The sequence below is a fragment of the Pseudogymnoascus verrucosus genome, assembly GCF_001662655.1.
Source record: "Pseudogymnoascus verrucosus strain UAMH 10579 unplaced genomic scaffold scaffold_16, whole genome shotgun sequence".
NCBI lineage: Eukaryota > Fungi > Ascomycota > Leotiomycetes > Thelebolales > Thelebolaceae > Pseudogymnoascus > Pseudogymnoascus verrucosus.
The window spans coordinates 328,368-346,872 of NW_017263667.1; the positions used below are offsets into that span (position 1 = coordinate 328,368).

The following is an 18,505-nucleotide window of genomic DNA, read 5'->3' on the forward strand; positions in this document are numbered from 1 at the left end:
TCTAAGGGTAGCTAGGACAGTTAAAAAATAAATGTTAACAGGTTGTAAGAGGGCAAAGATGTGAATGTTGGCTTATGTTGGATATTTAGAACAGGGGAAAACGGAGGCTTCGATGTAGGGTTATCCTTTGCTCGTATAAGTGCATGGCACTGCTGTGATCTACATCTCCCCTGCTTAAACTTTAGATGGGGAACACAAATTAAATGCTATGACAGGGGCAAACGACAAAAACTATATTCATGTTACTATTCTTATTTAAATCTAACTTTAGTCGGCCGAGCTGAAACTCCATTGGAGAACTCCATACAACGACTAAGGCGCCCTTGATCTCTGCACAACCTTCCCTTAAACATGTTGATGAACAAAAATGTAGTGGACAGTTCACCAATGTATTCTACATTTCGGGAACATTTCACCAGGGACAGTGTACTAAAGTAAACCGGCGTTAGCAAGAAAAGACAGTTACGGATAGACCCTACCCTGCACTCCATTGGTGCACAGCAACTCTTTTGATAGCAAGTTTCTCCTTCGGCATAGCATTGTTTTTCAAGACTAATGATAGGGTTTGCTGCTGCGAGTGTGGCTAGGACAGCCAGAAAAGTAATTGTGATTTTCATATTAATAGGCTGCAAGATGGTGGATATGAGTGAAAGTAGAGGTATTTTTTAAATATTGCAAAACGACAGAGGAAAACATAGATTTTTATAGTTCCTTGGGGTTCTTATTTGGGTGTTTTTGAAGTATAAGCTGGGCTTTTCATTTGTAATTGTGTGATACTGCCAACCCAACGCCAAGTTATTATCCAAAGGTTATATCTGTAAGCCATTATTTTATTTCAGTTTCTCTATCGTCTATAATACCCGTGGAATCAAAGTACTGGTTAACCATGTCGGTATTCAAGCTTCGGTCCCTGCTTTATAGACACACTTTGTACAGTGAGGACAAAAGCGATCTTAGTCGCCTGAGCTGAAACTCTAGAACACCATACAACCCTAAATATTTGTAGATTTCGAGATGGTGGAAAGATTTAGAGTTGACATATTCTCCGGATATCTAATAAATAATGATATTGGCCTATACACTCTGGATTCCTAATTCCCACGCTCGACAAATATTCTTCAAATCAACTTGCAATCCCTCCTGTGATACAGAGCCCCTACTGTGTAGATCCTCTGCCAAGGCACTGGGATGTGGTAATTCTCCGTTAAGCGCCGACTCAGAATATCGTGGGTGCAGCACTTCACGTCGCGACCAAGTTCTAAGTATCATAGATTTGGGATTGGCCAAGTGCAGGTTATTGAATACCCCGAGCAGGGCGTTTTCTCGCAGGTTTGCCACTATAGAATGAGGTTGGGATCTCATATATTAGTTGGATCTGGAAATCAGGAGACTGGGCTACCATGGTACTATAATGGCCTTCGGTACTTTTGTTGGTTACAGCTTGTTACACTGCCGTTAAACGGCAGGGGTTGTCTGAGTTGGGGATTATAAAGTTCACATATTTTCCACCCCTTGGCTTAGCATAGATTCCATGATACGGTACTAGGGACGGCATACTATTTGATTTTTTGAGCTTTCATACTATGCTTTGCTAAGCTTTACATCTCCCGGTGAATTGTCCATACCGAGCGTATTTATGATAGTACGTCCGCTTCTTTCCTTTAAATGGCACCATACAAGTCAGGGGTATAGTTGCCGCCGGCTTGTTTTGGTGGTAATGTGTCGATCTAGAAACTTTGTTCCTTGTGTGAGACATAACCGCTATTTTCGATGTGAAACAAAACGCCGATAGCCGAACGGTATAGATATTGATAATGCACTACCGCTTCTGTCAGATATATGCCCTGGATTGTGATTTACCTTGCATTTCAGCTTAATATTGGGTGCAACTTTGATGATAGTTTACCAAACTTGAACGTAAGTAAGGGTTGTTGTGTTCCCTTCGTGTTTCGTCCATCCAAATCAATGTATTGTGTCTGTGCTCCCACGCTCTACTGCAGTATACTAAATGCTGACAGGAACTCTTTCTCGTAGGTAGACGTAACTGATGAAAACATACATGTTAGGCCCTTACTAATTTGGGTCACGATGGAATGCGGCTCCTCACATCCGCCTGCCGAAGGGGATAACCAAGGCCGCTCTGCCTCCACCTCTGGCCGTGATACGAAAACCAGGCCGAATGCACTTGCTAGTGTTGTATCACCACAAAATGCTCTCGAGGAGGGGCAGATAGGCATCAGAGGAGATAATGGAGGAGGAGATGGAGCCAAAGTAAAAAACGATCACATTGTCATATCTCGTATATTGTAACTCGCTCCCATCCCCCACCATATCCTGTACTATTAATGGTCCTGTGACTGATGCACATCTCTCTTATTTTCACACTCGAAAACCTTGTCACATGTGCGGCACTGGTAGCTTGGGTGCGCACTAGAGGTAGCCTGTTCTGCGTCTGAAGTGCTGCTCTCGAGGGCTGTTGTACAGATTTCTTCAGCCTCAAGAATTGCTTCTTGTGCTGTGGCGGCATCTGTGCTGTGGCGGCATCTGTGCCGCGTGATTTACCGTAGCATTCTTTACTCAAGGTAATATATATTAGCTACTAGCTCCCAGTTGAGTCGATAGGCAGCGTGTGATTTCAGTAACACTCACTTTCAAACTCTGGGTCGCGTGGTTGGCTGAATGCCCAGGCAATGAGGGACTCCATGTCCATGTTACAGATTAAATAAATAAATACTGAGCAAATTTAGAAGATAGCTTGGTAGTCGGGTATTAATTAATAATTGAACAACTGAAGGAGAGGTTTGAGATGGAGTAGGTATAGAAGAGCACAGCTGACTCGGCACTGTTGGTTTTGACTGTCGTCAACTGCCAAGCCTCGTGGGGGCCAAACTTCGGTATGTCTGCCTTACATACATAATAACGACGGTGATTCAATGATTAATAAGGCGTTTAAATAGTCCATTTCATTAGCTAACCAACACGGCATTTTTATAGATGGGGATGGGACGAGATACTATAGCAACCAAGTGGCCATCAAGCCGATAACAAGCCCATAGATTAAACAGTCATCTTCGCTGAGGCACAGGCGGAGATGGAGCAGTCGACCAGGGACGAGTGAGTCTCAGCCGGTACCGCGGTCCTTTCGTGAATAGTGCATGAGAGAGCGTAGGCGGGCTGACAAAGACTGGAATGTCTTAAGTAACCCCTCGGGATCTGATACTTCGGATGGGCCAGCTAGGGTATCAGAGAGGAGATCCGGAGAAGTACGAGGGGAAGATGGCGTGCGAGGACGACGAGGAACCGGGAGATCAAAAAGATGGGTGAAGGGGGGGTGATGAGGCGGCTATGTATGTTTTATATTCACATGAACCAAGCTGTCTCGTCCCAAGTTCCATAACCACGGTGTTGGGTCAGGAGACGGCGATAGCCAGTGGCCTTCATGGCCACTCACGGTCACCAAATCGACAACATGACAGGATATCTAACTACCGGCTGGGAGACATCGCTTCCCTTGACCAGAGTTGAAGGCAGCCATTCATCTACCGGACCCCGCGTATGACATCTCAACGGCATACCCATAGGAGACCTCGTATAATCGCGATAACAGCAACGGATAACGGCAATAGCAATTCTCGAGATGTCTGTCTGCCCGCGAGCCTACAAGGTTACTTAACTTATCTGCCGGTCGGCCAAGGAGGGACGCGTGGTGTGTGAGTGATGGCGGGCTTGGTAAGACAGTACATACCAGACTTATTCCCGTCGCCACCTACCAGTTCGGCGGGTGGGAATTAATTATTCCGCAGTAGCGGCAGGAGTTATTCACATGTGCTTGCCGTTTAGAGAAGTAAGTAACAGATGCATGGTTTCCCCATACGCATAGCTAGGCTGAGTCAGTCGCACCTTCTTCCGCGGGGAAATGCTTCAGGCATCACATTGACCGTATTGGGGAGAATGCAGTTCGCAGCGGGGTTGTGAGGGGAGGCAGATAGAGGAGGTTGACATGTGCTACCCGCCTTTTGTGAAGGCTTCAATTGGGGTCTGGTCTGGACAGGACGATGTTGGGACGGACTAGAGCTATAGCTCGGGTTGAGTCAATAGTTAGTCGTCTGTGGCGGCAACTGGTATGGTCAATATCTTGGGCCCCCTTTTTTCTTCTCTGGCGCTGTGGAGCTATTGTTTGCTGACGGCTCACTGTAAATGTCCATGTATAGTACAGCTAAACATCAGCATACTGTACTTTCATATGAGTGGTGAGGGAAATATTGACTATCCTAACCCATCCTAACCCATCCTAACGGACGTTACATCCCAGCGAGTAAGATCCACGAGTCATGTCCATCTATCAATAGTTCTGTGGATACTATACCCAAATTTTGATCGTCGGCTAAACGTTGATCCTTCGATTGTCACAGCGAGCACGGCAGGGAAGGGAAGGGATTTGCGCCAAGGTGCGCGTATCTGGAACTACACATGGTAGTATGAAGAGTATCCGATGGCAGGGCTGTGCTTCTGTAGGGTTATCGGCTATTATTGACGATGACGCGCATCATCGCGAATACACCGAGGTTTATGCGATTTTTTTGCTCATGACAGTAAACGCCACCAAAGACAATATTAATATTGTCAACTATAGACGGCAGGAACGATGATACTTGCATATGCCCTCGTGGCTCATCGCCATTACCGTCCATTAAAGCGCGGCAGTCACACATAACACACATAAAACACTCTTTTATGCGCATAAAATCTCACTCAGCCACAGTGCGTAAAGGGTATACCTCCATGTGCATACTCCCCCTAGTCGAATAGGTTTCCACTCGCCCCTCCTCCTCCGGCCCTTTAGTACCCAACCAGGTCCCCTATCTTCCCCATTCGAGCCGTAAAGCCCAGTTCATTCTTTGGTTCCCGCCACTTTCGGCCGCCACTCCAAAACACTGGCCCGAGGCACACGACCCACGCGCAGGCCCAACACGATCTTAGAGTACCATATTGTGCGAAGTAACGCCGTATGGATGTAATTGAGCTCTCTCTCTAGGCCGTCACCACTCCTGTCAGCGATCTCGCCCCGGCAAGTCTCTCATCCTATCCCCTCCGCAAAACCGCCCCCCATTCCTGTCCTATGTATCCCTTCATCTCCTTCCCCATTGGTGCCCACAGCCTCCGTCCTCCTCCTCCCACCATCCCATCAATGCACAATTAGGTGGACCCCAATTGCCCGCGGACCAGACCCTTACCACAGGGCTCCTCGAACCAGCAGCTCCAGCCGACTGCGGATCCGGGCGCCAGCGGGCCAGCCATCCAGGAACGGTAGCCGTGCGTCGACGATCTAGACCACCTGCTGCACTTAAAGGGTCTAACATCCCCCGCGCATCGCGTCTACAGTCCAACTCTCCCCTAACGCCTCTCCATCCGATCATACTCGCACGACGTGCGTCTCCGAAACGAACCTCTTCCTCGAAAACAGACACAGCAGAATAGAATAGGACAGGGCCCCATGCCCGTGCTGCCAACATGAGGTTCCCCCCGCCTGAGGTCATGGCGACGTGGCCAGAGCCGAATTATATCGATCCAGTGCGCCGTGGTAACGAGAGTATTATTATCCAGGCCGTCCTGGTGGCGCTGGTGGTCCTGTTTGTGTCGATTAGGTTATATGCGAGGTTAGCGATTACGAAGGCGGGGATTGGGTTGGATGATGTGCTTATTGTTATTGCCGCGGTATGTTTGTTCAGATCTTCTGGCTTTTTTGAGACAGGCGCGGGGTTGGCTTGGTGGTATGGAGACTAATGGGATATAGATTGTTGGGCTGGGCCTAACGGCGGGGGTTATACTCGCGATACATAATTATGGGTGGGATATACATGTGTGGGATCTGCCTCCGAAGGATAGCATTACAAGTCGAAAGGTATGTGTCGTCAACTGCACAGGTTCTCATCTGGTATCCTACATCGACTAATAACATCACAGGTCAGCTGGGCAAGCATGCTCCTCTACCTCACCTCCTCCTCCCTCACCAAAATCTCCATCCTCGTCTTTTACCTTCGCATCCTCGTCGAGAAGAAGGACAAGCTCATCACCAAAATCACCCTCGGCGCAATGATAATCTATTACGTCGTCCTTCTTATCGTCCTCTTCGCCCAGTGCCGGTATGTCAAACCCTTCCCCCAACCAAACAACCACCTCTAACACATCCTAGCCCCCTACCATACTACTGGGAAATTCTCATCGCCGGTGCCAAGGGCACCTGCTTAGATGAGGGAGTGCACATGGTCACCGCCGGCGTTCTCAACCTCATCTTCGACCTCATCATCTTCGCCATCCCCCTCCGCTCCCTCTTTACACTCAAAATCCGCACCACCCAGAAGCTACAGGTCATCTCCCTCTTCTCCGTCGGGCTGATCGTCATCGCCGCCGCCTCCATCCGGCTGTACTACAACGTCGTCGTCTTCCTCCAAACCTACGATGTGAGTTGGTACGGCTACGTCGCCTGGCTCTGGGCAGCTGTCGAAGTGCATGTTAGCATCATCTGCGCGTGCGTGCCTAGCTGCCGCGCGTTCTTCGCTAGTTGGACGGTGAGGGGTTCGAGTAAGAACCGCAGCGGCCAAGGAACCTATCCTAGCAAGCCCGGAGGAAGGAGTTTTCATAATTTGGATGCGGAAGAGGATGCGAGGTTGACGAGCGTCAAGATGGGGAGTATGGCGAGGGTGGAGGCGGGGAGTGTGAAGAGTGGTGTCAGTGGGGAGAGCGAGGAGACGAGGGAGGGGGTGAGAGTACAGATGGAGGTGCTACAATATCATGAGGGAGTAGGGGATAAGAGAGGTGGTGTGATGGTGTAGACATATTAGGGGGAGGATAAAAATAATTTATATTTATGTGGTTGGAATTGGAATTGGAGTAAGTAATAGATGAAATAGACGCCATAGAATTTAGACAGAGGGCCGCGAGGCAAAAATCTACGGATTATACAGTACAGTACTGTACAGAAAACGAAGGCCTCAAATCTCCCTCGCAGTGACAGTGGCTGCCGGTGTAACCAAAGCGCCTCTCTGGGCCGTTCTCGCCGCAGGAACAAACCGCCTATACTGCTACCTTAACATCATACCTCCTACTGCGGTTGCCACTATACTTCTCTCGCCGAACTGTCCGAGACGATCCCCGGCGACAAATTACTAACCAGGGATCAGCGGCCACGAGTGGATTCACGGCACTGAGTCCCGATCGGTGAAGCTTCCATGATGCAGCTAACACCCTTACGAGATAGAGAGGGCGTGTTGTTGAGGGACTAATGCGATAGGCGGTACTATTTCGTGGGTAAGAGGCTTACCGTAAGGCTTTTTTCGTCCAGCTCGAGGAATAACAAACTCTATCATACCTGAGGCCTATGCAAGGCCTTCTCTACCATGTTGAGTTGGTTCCTGAGGCTGACAATTTTTATCGATGTGGGAGTGCTTCCAATCCCCACTCTGATTGGCCGCGCCACCTCGCGCATTGCTTCCCAAAGCGGTTTAAACCCCTGCTCTCTCAGCCTTGCGCTGAACGGCTGGACAAGGCCAGCTCGAGTAATGGCTCATCCACGGCCTCAAAAGGACACAGAAAACGGTGAGTCGATGGGCCAAGACTCGTTGACATGGGCTCACGGTCCTGGGTGAGATGATATATTTTGAGGCGTCTCGCGGAATGGTCCTCTTTAAAGCGATTCTTCGTCCGCCATCTTTTCGATACAATCATCTTTCGTAGTTGCCGCTGCTACTATCACATACCAGCATAACGTTACAACGTCATACGAAGCAAGATCTACTCTATCTAGCTCGCCCTTTTTGAATATATCACAATGGTTGGCGTCCCAGGCCGCTCAAAGGGTTGCAATACCTGCCGGAAGAGAAGAATAGCTGTTCGTCCCCCTCCATCTGTCCCAATTGGAACCCCAATTATGCAAGCCCGCGCTAACATGTCCGTATAGTGCAGTCTCGACACCCCGGTCTGCAAGCAGTGCATCAAATCGAACCGCGAATGTGGCGGCTACCAGCGCGAGAGACTGTGGGTGCCGAATAACCAGGTTAAGCTCGAGGGCGGGGTTGCTCTTGGAGCTTCCACGCCAACAGCATCAGGGACATTGCCGAGCAGGACTGCATGGAAGGCGTCCAAGGATACCACAGTAGCTCTCGTATGGACAAGCGCTCAAAATAAACCGCACTATGACAAGGTTGTGTCGCCCACACCTCGTTTAGGACGGATGGTAGACTCGTACCGGCCGTTCCAGCAACAGCTAATAGGCGAGTTTATGCATGCCTTTATCCCGCACTATGGGACGCCCGCGGCGACCGAGGACTCCTCGTGGCTATTATGCTTGCCGGGGATGGTTGGTTCTGCGCCAGCGCTCGAGGCGGCACTAATGGCGCTGAGTACCTCACAGTTGGGACGGACGCACGATTGTATGGAGCTAGTGCATGAGAGTCGGCGGCTGTACTGTGTTAGTCTCCGGGAACTGGGGAGGGCGCTAAAGGATGAGAGGGTGTACCAGGATGAGACTCTGGCAGCGTGTGTGGCGCTTGGGTTGTATGAGGTTGTGGAGTGTCCAGCGGAGAGTGATAAGGGGTTGATAACGCATTCGGAAGGGTGTATGCGGTTGATTGAGGCAAGGGGCCCGGATGCGCATAGTGGGGATGCGGCACACCTGCTCTTCCTGTCGTGTCGGTACAGCTCGGTACGTTCTTCCCTACATACCCCCCCATTATGAAGCCCGAGCTAACCCTGTGCGCAGCTAATGCAAGCCATCCCCCAGAACCGCGCAACCTTCATGAGCGACAAAGAGTGGCTAGAAGCACCATGGAAGGGCAGGACCAAGTCACTAACCGACAAATTCATGGACGTCTTCATGCTCGGTCCCACCATCCTCGAAGCCGCCCAATCCATCGGCGACCTCAAGACCCCCTCCTCCCTCCTCGCCTGCCTCGCCGTCATCGACTCCTGCTGGCGCGCCGACGCAGCCATGCGCGCCCTCTACGCCGAGCTCGAAGCCAGCGTCGACGGCCCGCTGTTCTGGCCCGAGCTGTCTACGCTCGATAACCCCGCGGACAACGCCGAGACGGGGAAGCTGTTCCCGGTTGCGTTCCACTTTGTTAATTTTCGTGTTGCGAGGATTTGTGAGTTGTACTGGGCTATGTGCATCATATTGTGGGGCGGGCTGTTCCACCTCTACCATGCGGTGGCGCTTATGGAGCCGCTCACGCCCGATGAGAATGAGTGCGCTTGCTCTACCCCTGTCCACGTATGCCCGAGCGGATTCAACATTGCAGACCTCCCGCCGTTGCAGGACCGCGATGTCATGACGGCGGTGCGCAATATCTGCCAGTCGTTCGAGTACTGCGTGCAGCCCGCCAACCGACTGCTCGGAGCGTCAAGCATCGCGTTCCCGCTGCAGGTGGTGATATCGACTCTGAGGGAGTTTCCGGGGAGGGAGAGAGAGATTTGGTGGTGTTCGTCGGCGCTGGATGTGATTGATAGGAAGGGGTTCCGGATTTTGAAATTTGCTAAGGCATGACTAGGGAGGTGGGGTAGTGGAGGCAAGGTTTGTTGGTGTTTGAATATTGCGGATTGGGTATGGGGGCGCGTAAACTGGGATGAAATTGGGGAGCAATTGGGTGCTATGTTTAAGCATTTGAGGTTGTAGGCAGCCGATGGCGATATGGGGTAGAGGGGTAAGGGGTAAATGCAAGGCTCTTCTGTCGCATGGGTTTGGATGATGGTTTTTGGAGATAAGCAATTGATATATCCCATGTAGTTATGATCGCTAAGTTATGTTTAATCAGACAGGAGTAGCTTTGAGATGTTCTATGTCGTTGCGGTTTGATGGAAGTGATAAATTAGAGGGCGGGCCGTGCGAGTTGGGCTGCACTCCAGCCATACGGTTTAGTTCCATAGGTTATAGATATTCCCCTGCATGAGGCTGGCAAGCGAGTCTATCTCTGAAGGAACTGAGAAGGTATTTAAAAGCTGCTCATGCTAGAATCTTTGTTATCAAAATACGCTGTAACACACGGCTACGTCATCATCATGGGTCGTTTCTTCCCACAGTAGAGTGAGTCGTTCTTTCCGTCTGTCCGAATAGAGGTAATAAATGAAACTCAATCGACTAGAGTTAGTCGTAATTATATCGGCCCGCATCTACCTCGGGTTGGTGAGGCCTGGGACGTGTGAGAGTATCATGTACGCCGACAACGGGGATCGCCAGAACGAGGCCGGCCGAAGGGAGCTTCACAGTGTTGTACAGTGTCTCCTCGTGCCATTGTGTGTCTGTAAAGATCATTCTATGGATGTCACTTTTAAACTAAGCATATTTGAAGTATTTGGCTGCAAATTCAGTCATCTAACGTAGGATTGGGGTTTGTTCATCTCATAACTCCATTCAATCGAGGCGTTCTAGTACTACCAAACTAAACAAACGTGTACACAAAAAGCCCCGCACATGTCGAATCCCATATCCCAAGTCCTAATAAAGCCACAACACATAACTATAAGCTCAAAACCGGCAACCTCTCATTATATTCTCATACAATAAACATCGCCGGAGTTGCCACGGATCTGTCGATGTCAGGATTTATTTTTATAGCTGCCGGACCTCGCACATGGTCGGTTGTTAGTCCAATTGGCCGATTAGCCTCGGGTGTTGGCACGGACACCACCAACGCCGGCAATAGCCACAAAACCACCCAAATGCCCCAGGCCCAAACCCTGTAAGCGGCCAGAATCGTCTCATAAATTCCTTTCGGCGGCCACTCCCTCTTACATCACCATATTCTCCCAATCTACGACGGCTCAGCCATAAAACCGCACCGTAGCCTCTCAATTGCCTATTTCGGAGATATCTGTCTTGTTTGGCAGCAGGACAATGTCGGCGATCAACAGAACTCTGCGAGCTGCATCTGTCCAGTCCATCCGCTTACCGACTAGAGCCGTCCGTGCTCAGGCTCTCAACCGCATCAACTTCACCAACCCCGCCATTCGCACCTCTGCCGCTCTCAGAACCAGCAGCTTCTCCACGATGTCTAAACTTCAATCTGGTGCCCCCCCGGCGCCGGTCGCAAGAGAGTATGATCCAGAGATCAAGGACATCGCTTCTTTCGTCCACAACACCCCGATTGACTCGGATCTCGCTGTATGTAACCCCGCCTCGTCTCGGCAATCCTCCGAAGCATTGATTCTCCCAGCTAACACAAACTTCAGTTCGACACTGCACGATTCGTCTTCCTCGACACTCTAGGATGTGGTCTTGAGGGTCTCAGGTTCAAGGAGTGCACCAAGCTCCTTGGCCCAATCGTTGAGGGCACCGTTGTCCCCAACGGCCCCAAGGTTCCCGGCACAAACTTCCAACTTGACCCCGTCAACGCTGCGTTCAACATCGGTGCCATGATCAGATGGTTAGATTACAACGACTGCTGGTTGGCCGCTGAGTGGGGTCACCCATCTGACAACCTGGGTGCCATTCTCGCCGTCGCTGACTGGATTTCCCGCACCAACCGTGCCGGTGGAAACCTTGGAAATGGCAAGATCATCACCGTCAAGGAGGTTCTCGAGGCCATGATCAAGGCCCACGAGATCCAGGGCTGCCTGGCTCTCCTCAACTCCTACAACAAGGTCGGTCTTGACCACGTTGTCCTCGTCAAGGTTGCATCCACCGCCGTCATCTCCAAGCTCCTCGGCCTGTCCGAGAAGCAGACCGCCGACGCTGTCTCCCAGGCCTGGGTTGACGGACAGTCCCTCCGCACCTACAGACACTCCCCCAACACCATGTCTCGCAAGTCGTGGGCTGCCGGTGACGCTTGCCAGCGTGCCGTCAACCTCGTCCTCAAGGTCGCCAAGGGCGAGCCCGGTGTCCCAACCGTCCTCTCCGCACCAGTGTGGGGATTCTACGACGTCCTCTTCAAGGGCAAGAAGTTCGAGTTCCAGCGCCCATACGGCAGCTACGTTATGGAGAACGTCCTGTTCAAGGTCTCCTACCCTGGTAAGTCTAGATTTTCCACCGCCCAACATTTTCAGCCACTAACCCGATGATAGCCGAGTTCCACTCGCAGACCGCGATTGAGGCCGCCAAGGCTGTCTACCACAAGCTCGAGGCTATGGGCAAGTCCGCCGCCGACATCAAGGAGATCACCTGCCGCACCCACGAGGCATGCATCCGCATCATCGACAAACAGTTCAAGCCCATGGACAACTTCGCCGACCGTGACCACTGCATCCAGTACATGGCCTCGGTCATGCTTGTCTACGGACGCCTCGAGGCCACCGACTACACTGACGGTGGAGAGGCCGCCACCTCGCCGCTCGTTGAGAGCCTCCGCCAGAAGATCAAGTGCGTGGAGGACGAGCAGTTCACCCGCGACTACCATGACGAGAAGCTGCGCACCATCCCCAACGCGCTTACCGTCACCCTTAATGACGGCACGGTCTTTGATGAGATCGTTGTCGAGGCGCCGCTCGGACACAGGATCAGGAGAGAGGAGGCCAAGCCGGTCATCCTCGAGAAGTACAAGAGGCATCTCGGCCCGCATTTCGATGCTGCCAGGGTTAAGGAGCTTGTCGATCTCGGAAACGACCGCGCCAAGCTGGAGGGCATGGCTATTGATGAGTATGTTGACTTGTACACCGTCAAGGACAGCAAGTTTGTGTAAATTGAGAGTGGAGGCGTGTTAGATTTAGAAGGGAGCTTTGCTTTGGATGAAAAAGTTCATTGAAATGCGAGATTGTAGCTGGTAAGGTATGCCATTTACTATAAATATCGAACTATATACCAGAAAACCATGCAGTTATTTTACCATCATCGTGCCCGTAATATTCTCACATAATTATTGTTCACCAAGAACGTACGAAGGAGAGTGATGGCGATGACAATGACCACACATATACCCACTCATAACATACCCGCTCATACCCGCAGCCTCGCCTGGTTAACCCCACCAAAGCTCAACATATCCACCAAAGCCCCAACCACTTGAATACCTCCAAACAAACTGAACGCTCTGTAAAAAAAATCTCAAGGCCTCTATCAATCATAAATCAATCATAAATACGAATAAGTCTTTACGATACGCGACCTTAAGCGACAAAAAAAATCCAAAAAAAATTAACCACTGTAATGCACGCCCCACCAGGGTCTCGAACCCTGAACCTTGGGCTTGTCTTTTAGCTGATGATGAATCATCTGCATAAAAGGCCCACGCGCTAACCAATTGTGCCAGCAGGGCTGGTGGTTGTTGAGGTGGACTGGCGAAATTCGCATTATGTAGGAAACAGGCCTTCTGTTACTATATATATTCTGTGAAGGAATAAGACGTTTCTTGAATTTCGATGGTTTTTAAGAATGAAAGCGGTCCGGAAAAATATTAGAACGCTAGTAAATATTTATTTGAGGGAAGGAGCTATTTGCGTGGTTAGTGGATCATATTGAGTCGTTCAATCCGTGGTTATTATTTGTGGGTATATAAATTTATTTAGAGTCATATTTCCATTGAGTTATAATTATCACAAATGAAGATTCCAAAACATTTCAAAAATATAATAGGGTATCATTTAGGAGACTAAGAAAGGGCCTGGCCCATCTAAATCCCAATGCATACTCCATCATCCCACGTCCGCCAACGCCATGAAACCAGCTAAAATACAGCAAATCAAGAATATAAGAGCCATCATTAAATCATTCCGAAATCGCTTCCCTCTCATAATGCCTCAGATAATGTTTCTTGACAGAGCGCAGTACCTCCAAGGTAACATGCAAATCATACCCTTCCCCCCACTTCATAATCCCCAAGATCGGAATGAGCTTGTGCTTCCCGATCTTGATGTACTGATGCATATACAGCACCGCATTGCCCATATCATAGGGCCTCCCCATGCCACGAGACAGTCGGTCCACGCACACCATAAACGCATAACTCCACCGTGGCGCCAGAACTGTCAACCCCTCGCTGCAGTACACAATATCGTTCTGCTGCTCGGAGAGCTCGTAGACGTCGCGCGCTACCTCGGGACGCATATCCACCGCGCTCTCGCCGCCGAACCACCCGTCGCCTAGCGGGACGGGGCCGCGCGATTTAGCGTATAATACAGCGCTGGCGAGCAACCTGCGCTGGGCGGTGGTGAGGGTACTTCCTAGTGCGTCGACGTCGGTGGTCGTGGCCCAGGCGCGGAGGAAGAACGAGGAGACCACTCCGCCGACGGCAATGATGGTTAGGTCGGCGTTGTTGTGGTGCAAGTACTCCGCCATCAGCCCGAGTCCACGTTCAATGGCTCTGCGGTCCAGGATGCAACAGCCTGATGGAACGGGGACATCGTTAGAATCACGAGGCTGTCTGGGCGGCTCTGATTTAGGCACTTCGGTCGCGCCGAGTGTACGAGAAGGCGCCTCGGACAGTTTGGGTGTCGAAGGCCACCGGGGACGTTCCATTTGAGGTTGGGATATTGTCCTGCGGTGATTGCCTGTTGCTGCACTAAGTTCAGACCTCTTATTCCTGTACGGGTTCGTATCCACAGGGGGTGGCGTTGTAATAATTCGTTGGACGGGCCTAGATTGTTGCAGGCTCGTTGCAGGCAGTTCAAAACGTTCAGGGTTGAGCTGTGACTGGCTCGCAATATCTTGTTTAGGTGGCGGGGAATATGGTGGAGTGTCAGGATATGGTGTGGCTGTGGTTCGAGGTTGTGGATTGGACACGGCTTTTCGGAGACTTGATCTGATCTGTTCAGCGCTGACTGCGGGCTGTTGTTGACTGATGGTCGGCTTCATTAGGTCGACTATGATCTGGCGATAAGTCTCAAGCTTTAGATTCAGGGCCGCTATCTTTTCCGGGTCGGTGGGTGGTTGTGTAGTTACTAGCAACCCTTGGGACGACGGTTGTCGACGAGGAGCTGGTTGTCTTGCACTCGAGGGATTATGGTAGGGCAGCTGCTGTTGGCGAGTTGGTGATTGTCTTTGAGTCGGGGACATACTGTAAGACGGCAGATGTTCGCGAGTTGGTGATTGTCTTTGAGGAGGGGGCATATTGTAAGACGGCAGCTGTTGCCGACTCGATAGTTGTCGTTGTGTTGTGGGCTCTCGTGGCTGCTCGTAGGACGACTGTTGTTGACGATTCCAAGGTTGTTGGGAAGTAGAATCCAGCCGGGGTGTCGTCACACCTTGGTTTGTAGCAGTTGAATTTATTCGGAGAGTTGCCGTGAGAAGAGGAGGATTCGACATGAACTGTGATTGCGCCATTTCAGGCTGTATGCGCTTTCGACCAGTTGCCACAGGCACGGTGAGAGCCTGGGGGGCAATTGAAGACTGCTGGCGTGTTTGAGCAGATTGTCGAGCGGCTATCATGGGTGGGTGAAGACTCGTTCTTGGCTGCTCCGCAGTAGTAACAGTGATTTTTGGGATAGACTGTGTGATAGATGCCTTTCCTCCGTATCTGCAACAGAAACCCGTCGTAGATGCCGCGTCTTTGTCGTCCACACAACAGAAAAGCCCTACTGTGGAGAATGAAGAGCAATCGTATCCGAGGAGCCAACGCATCGACAGCGAACAATAGCAATGGCTCGATGCCGCATGCCAGTCTTATCGAAGTATGAGAGTAGTAAATGTATTGAATAGTGGCTTCACCAGCCTCGTCACATCAACTCGCAGCGACATAGAAATATGAGGGTAGTAGCTGTCATGACTTAAGAAAGGGAGACAATTCCATCCCTCGACTTACATACCCACAGATTCATATACGCGGGCCATCGTGAAGGCAGCTATGCATGTTGGACTTCCAACAGCGCCAGATGCAGGCAGACCGCCCGAAAACCCTCAGCCTTCCCTGCTGGCAGATTTTGCGGCGTCAAAGCCCAGATGACGGCCGGTATGACTCGTCTATATCTAGACCTGCCGTGCATACCGTTTCACTGTCTTGCCGGGCGCATAAACAGGGGACGAATAAACGGGGAGAGCCTGGATTGTGGACGGGTGGTGGTTGTTTAAGCGCTCCCGAAAAATGAGGTTGCATGAGCCACAACCTCGGGTTTACGCGCCCTCGACGCGTCGCCAATCGTTTATTCTCATTTGCAACCAATAACCAACATAAGGCTCGCCACTACTCGCGCGGCCCTGAAGTCTGCAATGGGACAGTTTGGAGCTGGGAATTGATGCTAACACTTATCTTGCTTTTCTGGACCGGGAATCAAAGGAATGAATGCTATTCTTCTATATCTTCTATATCTTCTATATCTATATCTATATCTATGTCAACGTCTATTTGCCCTCATAATAACTGTCTGCTCTTGAAGTAACCATCACCATAATGTCCCAGTATCTCATCCCCAAGCTTGATCTCCTTGATCGCCTTAACCATCACCCTCAATCTGTTCATTATCTGTACATTAATAAATTTAACGTTCTGCTTGTCTTTATCATCAGTATGATTGATAAACCTCGTCCAGTTCCCACTCAGCCGTGCCGAGATAACGGCGACACAATGCTCCTCTGATTCGCCATATATCCCAAACTGGTAGGTGTTGTCGCAAATCTCAGAATGCGGATCGTAATCAGTATCAGGCAGCAAGACCCCCGTGTACTCACCTATCAGTTCATTGGCACCCAATGCTTGCAGGGACCGCACGCCACGGTTCACGACGTTCGGCTGATCGGGGAACGGGGGATACTCAACTATCTGGACCAACACACCTTTCCACGCCTGCACAAAGGCGTGGCATTGGCAGCCATTAAATGGGTTATTCCAGTCTTCTTCCGCGGCGAAGTGGTTATTGCATGTCACACAGCGGGGAGGCTCGCGGTATACGCCGTCTATGTCCGGGGGATGGCAGATTTGGGGGTGGCGTGGCCAGGTTTGCCATGGCCACCCGGGCGTACGGTCGTATTGGCGGAAGAGATTGGGGTCGTAGGTGCAATCTTCGATGTCTATAACCTGGAGGTCTGAGCGCTGGGCATCGTTGTAGCTCGGGGCAAGGATGGGAACTATCGCGCCTGCTGTCGATAGATAGTATGTGTCTGGGCCATGGGCGTTAAGGTTCAAGTGCAAGACTTCATCGCTGATGGAGTTGGGACTTGGGTAAAATCCCACAATATGATCAGTGAATAAGCTCACATGAGGCTCTGGGTTCCGGCGGAATAATTCAGGGATCAACTCTCTGACGGCTCGAAGCCAGGGCACACCCCGCGACCGCGCGAAAAACTCGATGCTTGATTTGTTTGCTGTCAAATGCCCAACGAGGAATGTCCAGAGCTCGTCAACAGCCCATCTGACAGCTTCGATGAAGGTCGGCGATACCGAAAGAATGGCCACAAATATTATTTTGTCCCTTTGAGAACCGGGGAGTGCAGTGAAGAGGATTTTAATGCGCGAACGCATGTCCCTCTGCCAGTAGAGGACGGGAACTAACCTTCGGTCTGGAGCAACAATGAATGTAAAACGCTTAGAATGGTAGTCTCGATATATTTCTTCCAACATAACTTTTGCTAGGTCACTGTTGGTGCCATCAGAGTATTCCGCCAGCATTGGGATTATCACTGGCTGCGGTTCGCCCGGTGGCCATGGTTCGCCCTCTTGCCCTGGTTCGGCCATGATCAGCGGTTGATAGAGGAGGACGTGGAATAGAGTGGCAGGTGCCAAAATAGACTGCAAGAGAATTAGGAGATAAAAGTGTATACTGCACAGCAGTAAAAGCAAAAAACCAGTGTCGTATGGTGTTGGTGGGGAAATGTTTTGAAATGCGAATGGTACTGCCGAGATGATAACAGCCACCTTGACAGCAGAGGGGTATTTATACAAAAATGACACAAAGATTATTATCTGAGACTCGGGACAGTGAAGACAGACAAAGCTTCTTTGAAGAATTATAACACTCAAAGATCTGGACAGCATTATTATTGTTCGTCGATATAAGGAAAGAACGAAACATCACCGAACCAAAGATCTATTGTCCTGGGCCCCATAAAGGCCCAGGACAATAGATCTATGTTACCCGGATAAGGCAAAACAAGGAAAGTTAAGAACTAGGCAAAGAATCAAAGAACGTTTTGCATTCTTGCTAAAAATACCATCGAAGAACAAGAGCTGAAATGGATTGTTCGAGGACAATGGGAACTGACACAGCCCCGAAGTGACCAGCCATAGGAAACCGAATAATGAAAAAGAACAAGTGCAAAGATCAAAGGCTTCATACTCATGGAAACAGTACTCATTGCTGCGGGTGTTACTGCCGTCGTACATCTGAAGCATGGATTGTACGAATGACGAAGGTGAAGAAGCGCGTTGTTGGAGCGCAGGAGCTTGTCTTTGTGTTGTTCTCAGCCTCGTCGCGTTGTCGCAAACGAGGCTGGCTATCTCGGCAGCGGATAAGGAATATAGAGATTGAAGCCTTCCGCCAAACAACCGAGCTCAAACTCAACACGTCGCGACAACAACACAACAGCGACTGAGCTAAGTGACTGGGACGAGACAGGAGTAGCCCTCGCAATTCGACATTCTGAGCACTTTTAATC

At 50.5% G+C, this 18,505-nt stretch overlaps 5 protein-coding genes and 1 non-coding gene across 6 annotated transcripts; 3 read left to right on the plus strand and 3 right to left on the minus strand.

The window, feature by feature from the left end:
• Nucleotides 1–5,334: 5,334 nt before the first annotated feature.
• VE01_04542 (uncharacterized protein) lies at nucleotides 5,335–6,980 on the plus strand. The gene is made up of 4 exons (XM_018274014.2): nucleotides 5,335–5,715; nucleotides 5,795–5,902; nucleotides 5,965–6,143; nucleotides 6,194–6,980. Exons 1-4 carry the CDS (start codon nucleotides 5,512–5,514, stop codon nucleotides 6,831–6,833), a joined length of 1,131 nt encoding a protein of 376 aa, XP_018131369.1. The 5' UTR covers nucleotides 5,335–5,511; the 3' UTR covers nucleotides 6,834–6,980.
• Nucleotides 6,981–7,411: 431 nt separating this feature from the next.
• On the plus strand, nucleotides 7,412–9,869 carry VE01_04543 (uncharacterized protein). The gene is made up of 3 exons (XM_018274015.2): nucleotides 7,412–7,888; nucleotides 7,958–8,701; nucleotides 8,759–9,869. The coding sequence occupies exons 1-3, from the start codon at nucleotides 7,829–7,831 to the stop codon at nucleotides 9,536–9,538; spliced, it is 1,584 nt and encodes a 527-aa protein (XP_018131348.1). The 5' UTR covers nucleotides 7,412–7,828; the 3' UTR covers nucleotides 9,539–9,869.
• An 872-nt stretch (nucleotides 9,870–10,741) lies between these two features.
• PDH1 (ATP-binding cassette transporter CGR1) lies at nucleotides 10,742–12,797 on the plus strand. Its single transcript, XM_018274016.2, has 3 exons — nucleotides 10,742–11,152; nucleotides 11,221–11,998; nucleotides 12,052–12,797. Exons 1-3 carry the CDS (start codon nucleotides 10,886–10,888, stop codon nucleotides 12,663–12,665), a joined length of 1,659 nt encoding a protein of 552 aa, XP_018131349.1. The 5' UTR covers nucleotides 10,742–10,885; the 3' UTR covers nucleotides 12,666–12,797.
• Nucleotides 12,798–13,133: 336 nt separating this feature from the next.
• On the minus strand, nucleotides 13,134–13,238 carry VE01_04545 (the record flags this gene model as incomplete). The annotated part of the gene is made up of 1 exon: nucleotides 13,134–13,238. It is a non-coding gene; the product is annotated as a tRNA-Lys (tRNA).
• Nucleotides 13,239–13,554: 316 nt separating this feature from the next.
• On the minus strand, nucleotides 13,555–15,974 carry VE01_04546 (uncharacterized protein). Its single transcript, XM_018274017.2, has one exon. It carries the CDS (start codon nucleotides 15,536–15,538, stop codon nucleotides 13,688–13,690), a length of 1,851 nt encoding a protein of 616 aa, XP_018131370.2. The 5' UTR covers nucleotides 15,539–15,974; the 3' UTR covers nucleotides 13,555–13,687.
• Nucleotides 15,975–16,222: 248 nt separating this feature from the next.
• On the minus strand, nucleotides 16,223–18,367 carry VE01_04547 (uncharacterized protein). The gene is made up of 2 exons (XM_018274018.2): nucleotides 18,187–18,367; nucleotides 16,223–17,572 (listed from the first exon to the last, which is right to left on the minus strand). Exons 1-2 carry the CDS (start codon nucleotides 18,203–18,205, stop codon nucleotides 16,266–16,268), a joined length of 1,326 nt encoding a protein of 441 aa, XP_018131371.2. The 5' UTR covers nucleotides 18,206–18,367; the 3' UTR covers nucleotides 16,223–16,265.
• Nucleotides 18,368–18,505: the final 138 nt, after the last annotated feature.

What these genes read in the sequence shown, in the direction of transcription:
- VE01_04542 (XM_018274014.2), top strand. Translation starts at nt 5,512, where the DNA reads ATGAGGTTCCCCCCGCCTGAGGTCATGGCGACGTGGCCAGAGCCGAAT. An exon ending in TGCTTATTGTTATTGCCGCG is followed by an intron (nt 5,716 to 5,794) that starts GTATGTTTGTTC and finishes AATGGGATATAG; the next exon opens with ATTGTTGGGCTGGGCCTAAC. An exon ending in ATAGCATTACAAGTCGAAAG is followed by an intron (nt 5,903 to 5,964) that starts GTATGTGTCGTC and finishes ATAACATCACAG; the next exon opens with GTCAGCTGGGCAAGCATGCT.
- VE01_04543 (XM_018274015.2), top strand. Translation starts at nt 7,829, where the DNA reads ATGGTTGGCGTCCCAGGCCGCTCAAAGGGTTGCAATACCTGCCGGAAG. An exon ending in GCCGGAAGAGAAGAATAGCT is followed by an intron (nt 7,889 to 7,957) that starts GTTCGTCCCCCT and finishes ATGTCCGTATAG; the next exon opens with TGCAGTCTCGACACCCCGGT. An exon ending in TGTCGTGTCGGTACAGCTCG is followed by an intron (nt 8,702 to 8,758) that starts GTACGTTCTTCC and finishes CCCTGTGCGCAG; the next exon opens with CTAATGCAAGCCATCCCCCA.
- PDH1 (XM_018274016.2), top strand. Translation starts at nt 10,886, where the DNA reads ATGTCGGCGATCAACAGAACTCTGCGAGCTGCATCTGTCCAGTCCATC. An exon ending in CGATTGACTCGGATCTCGCT is followed by an intron (nt 11,153 to 11,220) that starts GTATGTAACCCC and finishes CACAAACTTCAG; the next exon opens with TTCGACACTGCACGATTCGT. An exon ending in GTTCAAGGTCTCCTACCCTG is followed by an intron (nt 11,999 to 12,051) that starts GTAAGTCTAGAT and finishes ACCCGATGATAG; the next exon opens with CCGAGTTCCACTCGCAGACC.
- VE01_04546 (XM_018274017.2), bottom strand. Translation starts at nt 15,538, where the DNA reads ATGCGTTGGCTCCTCGGATACGATTGCTCTTCATTCTCCACAGTAGGG.